The sequence below is a fragment of the Hemiscyllium ocellatum genome, chromosome 10 (assembly GCF_020745735.1).
Source record: "Hemiscyllium ocellatum isolate sHemOce1 chromosome 10, sHemOce1.pat.X.cur, whole genome shotgun sequence".
Lineage (NCBI taxonomy): Eukaryota > Metazoa > Chordata > Chondrichthyes > Orectolobiformes > Hemiscylliidae > Hemiscyllium > Hemiscyllium ocellatum.
In genome coordinates, this window is record NC_083410.1 from 64,358,659 (window position 1) to 64,366,577 (window position 7,919).

Genomic DNA, 7,919 nt, shown 5'->3' on the forward strand with positions numbered 1-7,919 from the left:
TGAGGACAGTCTTCCAATCTTTATGAATGGCGTGTGTCCAAATCTAATTTCCTGGTTTTTTTTGTCCTTCTGATTCTAACTGTTTGTGTATTCCTTTATTAAATTTGTATCTTTTACATGTTTCATGCATAACAAATTCAATAAGCTGAAACAAAAGATAATTAGAAATGTGACTAAGGTAGAGAGAACACAAGAGGTTAAATGAGAGGAGGTAATTATTGCATTATTGTAATTTTTGTAAAGAGAAACAATGTTGATGCAGGGATGGTGGGGACAGGTGTGGGTTTGACTTTGGGAGCAGCTTAGTATGAGGTGGAGGACTGGTGCCTGTCTGGGAAGGTGTACAGTCTAGAGGTTGTAACCTGGGCTGGATTGTCTTCCTGCTTATGTATAGGTCATTCCAAAATAGCAACCATGAATAACACTAGAATATCCACAAATATCTATAACTTATGTGGATGACAATGGAACACAGGGTTAGGTCTGGGTAAAAGCAGTGAATCCGTGAAGTCTGATGTTGGGTCAGAATGGGAATGCAAAGTAGTTCAAAACTCTGTTGGAGCAAGGAGGTTAAAGGGATGGGCAGGGCTTGGGACGACGACGACGACGCACCAGCACGGCACTATTGATGCTCACGTCAGTATGGTCCTGCTGTAGATTAACAGGATGAGTTTTATAAAGGAGCAAATTCAGCCAGGACCGGAAGGTTGGCTAATTACCTAAACTTCAATTCTGCTGCTTTTGTTTAGTTTCTAGTGTTAACTAAGAAGAACAAGGACCTAAGATCATAGTTTAGTTGATTGTTCCATGCTCATCATGAATTTTTATAAATCCGAGCACTGAGTATGGATGTTGCAACTGTACATGATATTGGTTAGGCCATTTTGGAATGGTATGTACAATTCTGGTCTCCCTCCTGTTCGAAGGATGGTGTGAAACTTGAAATGGTTCAGAAAAGATTTACAAGGATGTTGCTAGGGTTGGAGGATTTGAGCTATAAGTAGAGGCTGAATAGACTGGGGCTATTTTTTCTGGAGTGTTAGAGGCTGAGGGGTGACCTTATAGAAGTTTATAACATCATGAGAGGCATGGAGAAGGTAAATAGAAAAAGTCTTTTCCCTGGGGTGGGGGAGTCCAGAACTAGAGGGCATAAGTTTAAGGTGAGAGGGGACAGCCTTTTCACGCAGAGAGTTGTGCGTGTATGGAGTGAGCTGCCAGAGGAAGTGGTGGAGGCTGGTATAATTCCAACATTTAAAGGCATCTGGATGGATATATGAATAGGAAGGGTTTAGAGGGATATGGGCCAAGTGCTGGCAAATGGGATTAAATTAGGTTAGGATGGATATCTGGTCAGCATGGACAGATTTGGACCGAAGGCTCTGTTTCCATGCTATTTATACATCTCTATGACTATGATATCTGGTCGGCATGAATGAGCTGAATGGAAGGATCTGTTTCCGTGCTGTACATCTCGATAACTCTTGAGTTTATGAATAGTTAGCATGGAGTTCATGAACATTCAACTTTTTTTAATCCATGAATAATTTTGCACCTATATAATTCCCAAGAACCCAGATTTTCTCTTCTCTCTGTTTTTCACTATTATTCAGAGTCCACCAAATATTAGAATTTGGTGACAACAAAACTGAATTACAACAATTGTACTGTCAACTTGCTACAGGTTTTTGACTGTCTGATTTCTATGAGACATATAAAATATCGTATAAGCATTGAAATCTTTGGCAAAGGCAAAGATTGTCAATTTTTAAAATAAAATTTGTAGAGTCAGTTACTGAATTAGTGGAATTTATTTTGCCTATTCTGAATATGTAATTTGTGACTAGATCTGTTTAGGAAGCTTGTGGTTTCAGTTATCAATTGACTGCATAATTGCTTTTTCTTTATTGTAGAGCCCAGTAATGTTATTTCAATCCTCATTTCATCTGAATTTTTGAAAATGGATTCGTTGGTGAGTGCATTAATTGTTCTAGCTTAGATTAGGATAAAATGACTTAATTTGAAAATTTATCTGGTTTGCTATCATTTATTTGCCTTTTAATGTGATACTGATGAACTGGATTTGAAATCTAAAATATATCATAATTGTTTTAAAAAATGAGTGGTAAGTGTAACTTTATAATCTGTATTCTTGTGTTAAATTGCAGTTGGATGTGCATTAACTGTGCAGTCTATATGGTTCTTGATTCTCATGGGAGCATGAGGTTATTGGAACAATTTGGCTGTTTTCCTCTATCCCTAGGATAGTGAGCCAGACTTTATTACCCAATACATGTGGTGCAGCTATGAGAGAAAGCCCTTGTATTGTTCTTTAGAATGTACTGTATATGTGTGCCTGAGATATACAACACATTTCTAATATAATGTTCACCATGCCCAATAGTTATTGAGGCCTGAATTTTCAACTGGTTTCATAATTATCATGACGAACATTTACGTATGGAAATGTTTCTGCATGTCCTAAACTGATCAGTTATTTTTGCTTTCATGAATAAGATGTTTATGAAACAATTTAAATATGCAGCACAAATACAATATTTTCTTTTGAGTTGTCAGTAAATGAAAATAATATGGTAGTGAAGCTACTATGTGCGAAGTTCTTTTGCAGTGAGTTTGTCCTTTTATAACATTTGGTAGTTGAGCTAATAGCGTTTTCATTTCAATTTAATTATGTTTAAGTCCTAAACTTCATGCCATAACTGAGTTTTGTAAGCAAATATTATACTTGAAATGTATAAGAAAACAGCCCAAATTTTCAATCAAGACTCCTGCCCACTCACTGACCCCTTCTGTCACCTCCAAGACACCCCATACTGGCCTGTTACCCACCCTTGACCTCATTTCAAATTGCCTCCATGACATTGAATGTCTCAACCTGACCACCCCCTCACCCACTCCAACCTCCTGCCCTAACAATGCGCAGCCCTCCCCTCCCTCTGATCCAATTCCAACATCATAGTCAAACCAGCAGACAAGGGGGCCGCTATGGTAGTTTGGCACGCTGACCTCTACCCCACTAAAGCCAGGCGCCAACTCGCAGATATCCCCTCCTACTGCCTCCTTGACCACGACTTCATCTCCCATCACCAAACCATCATCTTCCAGACCATCCACAACCTCATCATCACTGGGAATCTCCCATCCACAGCCTCTAACCTCATCATCTGCAAACCCTGCACCGGCTGACTCGACCTCCTACCAAACATTCATAAACCTGACTTGCCCAGTTGACCCATCGACTCGGTCTGCTCTGTCGCACTGAACTCATCTCTGCATTCCTTGACACCGTCCTGTTCCCCTTAGTCCAAAAACACCACCCACGCCCTTCACCACTCCAAAACTTTTGTTTCCCTAATCCCCTAGTCCTTATCTTCACCATAGATGTCCAGTCCCTGTACACATCTGTCCGCCATGACCAAGACCTCCAAGCCCTCCGTTTCTTCCTCTCACGCCATCTCAACCAGTACACTTCCACTGACACCGTCATCTGTCTGGCTGAATTGGTCCTCACCCTTAACACCATCTCCTTTCAATCCTCCCACGTCCTCCAAATCAAACGGTTAGCCATGTACCCCAGCTATGCCTGTCTCTTTGTCAGGTACTTGGAACACTCCATTTTCTGCAGCCACACCGGCACCATCCCACAGCTATTCCTCCGCTACACCGATGACTGTATCGGCACTACCTCTTCCTCCCACGAGGAGGTTGAACAGTTCATCAACTTCACTAACACCTTTCACTCTCCCCTCCCGTCTCTTCCTGGACTTCTCCAGCGACTGACAAACCACAGACATTTTTTACAAACTCACGGACTTCCATAGCCATCTGAACTACATCTCCTCCCACCCTATATCCTGTAAAATGCCATCCTTTATTTCCAATTCCTCTGCCTCTGCCACATCTGTTCCCAGGATGACCTATTCCACTATAGAAAATCCCAGATGGTCTCCTTCTTCACACACTGCAATCTCCCCTCCCAAGTGGTCAACTGTGCCCTCCTGTGTGCCTCCTCCTCTTCCTGCACCTCTGCCCTTGAACCCCACCCCTCCAAATGCAACAAGGACAGAACGCCCCTGATCCTCACCTTCCGCCCCACCAATCTCCAGATACATTGCATCATTCTCAGCCACTTCTGCCATTTACAAACAGACCTCACCACTATTTCCCTCCCCACTCCTATCAGTGTTTCAGAGAGACCATTCCCTCCGCAACTCCCTGGTCAGATCCACAGCCCCCACCAGCCCTTACCCCACTCCCACATCTTGCCTTGCCACTGCAGGAAGGGCAAAACCTGTGCCCACACATCCCCCTTCACCTCCGTCCAAAGCCTGAAAGGATCCTTCCACACCTGACAGAAATCTACCCATACCTCCACTAATGTCATCTACTGTATCCGTTGCACCCGATGTGGTCTCCTCTACATCGGACAGATAGAATGCCAACTTGCGGATTGTTTCAGCGAACATCTCTGGGACACCCGCACTGGGCAACCCCACTGCCCTGTGGCCGAACACTTCAACTGCCCCTCCCACTTCATCAAGGACATGCAGATACTGGGCCTCCTCCACATCCAAACCCTAACCACCAGACGCCTGGAGAAAGAATGCATTGTGACACTGTAACCACACAGGATCTATGTGGATTTCACCAGTTTCCTCATCTCTCTCTCCCCCACCCCCAACTTATCCCAGTCCCAAGACTCCAACTCGGCACTGTCCTCTTGACCTGTCCATAGTCTTTCCTATCAATCCGCTCCACCCTCCTCTCCAACCTATCATCTTCACCCCACCTTCATTTACCTATTACATTCTCAGCTACCTTCCTCACTGCTCGACCCCAGGCCCCTTCCGTTTATCTCTCAGCCCCCCGGCTCGCTAGCCTCATTCCTGATGAAGGGCCTATGTTCAAAATGATAATTTTTCTACTCCTTGGATGCTGCCTGACCTGCTGTGCTTTTCCAGCACCACACTCTAAATGCTAAATTTAAGTACTCAATCTGCTATAAATTCATTATGTACTGCCATATTTCAGGTAGTTCATTCAATGCCATGTGTTGTCATGTCAGAAACATGGTGTGTTATAACATGTGGTTCCTGTTGACCAATAAATAGAAACTGTGCCTTAATCTGAAAATAAAAACAAAACTAGTATAAACCAGCGTGAAGTTTTGAAGTTTGTTTTAACTTGAGATATCCAAAGGCTTTTAATTACTTAGAACCATTATGAATTAATCACTGAATGCTTTTGTTATGCTTGTTTTTGTTACTTCAGGTTGAAGAATGCATGCAATACTGTCATAAAAATATGAGTGCCATTGTAGCTACTCCTTGCAATATGAACTGTATCAATGGGACCCTGGCCTCGCGTATTGTTGATCTTTTCTCCCATAATGAAGCTGATGAAGTAAAAGACAGAAAAGATAAATTTAAAAGGTGAAAATACTTTATCTTGATGGTATGATATGCTGCTGAAACACATATAGATGATGGAGTAATATTAGATCTTCACGTAGTAAATTTTGAAAGTTGAATTGTGAAAATGATAGATTTGTGATGCAGTTAGATTTTTACATTTCTCTTTCTATGATGTCTGTGCTATGAGCAAAAACCTGCTTTATATTTTTTATCAAACTCATTTGACATCGTAACCCTCTTCATTGGTCCATAAAGAGTATTGTTCAGAAGGAACTTGCATTGTACTGTACCAGTTTGGTCTGTATTCAAGTGCTTGCCTCTTAAAGTGGATTCAATGTAATAATCAACAATATCGTCTTTGACCTCATTCTTGTCATTATTTTGAGCAGTCTTTCTCTCCAATTGTTTTCAGATATGTTTCATGGGCGGTACAGTGGCACAGTGGTTAGTACTGCTGCCTCACAGCTCCAGAGACCTGGGATCAATTCCCTCTCGGGAACCTGTCTGTGTGTAACGTTTGCACATTATCCCCGTGTCTGCGTGGGTTTCCTCCGGGTGCTCTGGTTTCCTCCCATAGTCCAAAAATGTGTTGGTTAGGTGAATTGGCCATGCTAAATTGCCCGTAGTGTTAGTTGAAGGGGTAAATGTAGGGGAATGGGTCTGGGTGGGTTGCTGTTTGGAGGGTCGGTGTGGACTTGTTGGGCCGAAGGGCCTGTTACCACGTTGTAAGTAAGCTAATCTAATCTGTCAATAAAACTCATCCTGGATGGATTACAGCAAAGTTTTTTTTGTAATTATCATTGGTAATAATCAGTAAGTTTCAGTGGAAGACGTCAGTGAATAAAGATATATATTTCAAAAATATTTACTAATAATGGACCTTAAGGAGAATTAGAATAGCTGTTAAAAACAAAGTGCTGCATTAGTTTAAAGTCAGGGTTAATGCTGGATTTTGTGTGTGTGTGTCCGCACACACACACAAGGTTTTAAATGTTGCAGTTAAGTTTATGCAGATGCAGATTGTCAAAATAAGGAATAAGAACAAATGAATTTACGTTTCTCTTTTTTGCATTTTGTTTTGCACAACACTCATTCAGTTACTGCTCAAATCCAGCTTGTGGTACAGACAAACCAGTGTATGTTGGTGCCAGGTCCCCGGGAGGGAAAATGGGGCGAGTTTGCAGCAGGCTGTGCATCCAGCTGTAAAATCGCTTACAAAATCCACAAACAGTTATGTTTTGGGTGATCAACCAGCATTGAGACAACCTGATATAACATGGAAAAAACTGAAAGGAATGGCTTGCTCAGTATTCAATTTCCTTTCTTCAGGAGGTTAGAACTAATGCAGTGCAAACCAAGTAAATAAATGAGAAATGCATAAGTGTGTGTATATTTATCTGAATAAAAAGGGTAAAAGTTAGTTAGTAAAGGAGAAAGATTTTCATAGAATCATAGAATCCCTACAGTGTAGAATCAGGCTATTCAGTCCATCAAATTCTCACTGACCGTCCAAAGAGCATCCCACCCAGACTCGCCCTACCTAAGCATGTATTTCCTATGGCTTACCCACCTCAATCCCTGGATACTATGGGCAATTCAGCACAGCCAATCCACCTAACCTGTACAGCTTAGGAAAGTGGGAAGAAACTGGAGCACCTGGAGGGAACCCTCATAGGCTTGGGAAGAACATGCAAACTCCACAGACGGTCACCCAAGGGTGGAATCAAACCCGGGTCCCTGGCACTGCGAGGCAGCAATGCAAAGTGTTGAGCCATCGTGCTGTCCACTATTTGCCTTTCAGTTAGGATGTAAATAAGGTTGTCGGTTTGCTCACTGAGCTGGTGTGTTTTTTCTCAGACTTTTCATCACCATGCGAGGTAATATCTTCAGTGAGCCTCCCGTGAAGCATTGGTGTTCTGTCCTGCTTGCTTTTTGTGTCTTGGTTTGTTGCAGTGGGCGATATCACTTCAGATTCTGTTGCTGAGAGATTGATAAATGGGGTCCAAATCAATGTTTGTTAATGGAGGTATGGTTTGAATGCCTTTTTGGATGTTATGGTAGAGCAAAAAGCTAATGGAGAATTATAGACCAGTGTTTATAGAACACCACACACACAGATCAGATACTCAACTGCAGAAACAACCATCTCAACACCCACAAATGGAGCTGCAGCAGGACACTATTTAAACGAGCCACAATTTAAATGAGCTCTGCAGCACCCTGGGACTATAAGAAGCCGAGAGAGAAAAAAATACAATGTATTCAGGAAAGATGGTTACTGAATAAACACAGTTCACCGAATCCTGCGCAACAGACTCTCTCTCTCGTGTTCTCTATCTCTCTCTCTCGCGTGTTCTCTCTCTCCCACTTGTGTTCTCTCTCTCTCTCGTGTTCTCTCTCTCTCCCTTGTACTGTCTCTCTCTCTCTCTCTCTGTCTCTCTCTCTCTGTCTCTCTCTCTCTGTCTCTCTCGTGTTCTCTCTCTCTCA

At 42.4% G+C, this 7,919-nt stretch overlaps 1 protein-coding gene across 6 annotated transcripts in view; it reads left to right on the forward strand.

Moving 5' to 3' along the window:
- The window catches only part of sanbr (SANT and BTB domain regulator of CSR), a 286,180-nt gene that overhangs the window by 60,542 nt on the left and 217,719 nt on the right, over window positions 1–7,919 (forward strand). For all 6 annotated transcript variants that reach the window (XM_060830959.1, XM_060830958.1, XM_060830957.1 and 3 more), the window contains 2 exons: window positions 1,911–1,969; window positions 5,290–5,450. In XM_060830959.1, coding sequence (XP_060686942.1) covers window positions 1,911–1,969; window positions 5,290–5,450 — 220 coding nt within the window. The remainder of the gene's footprint in view (window positions 1–1,910; window positions 1,970–5,289; window positions 5,451–7,919) is intronic.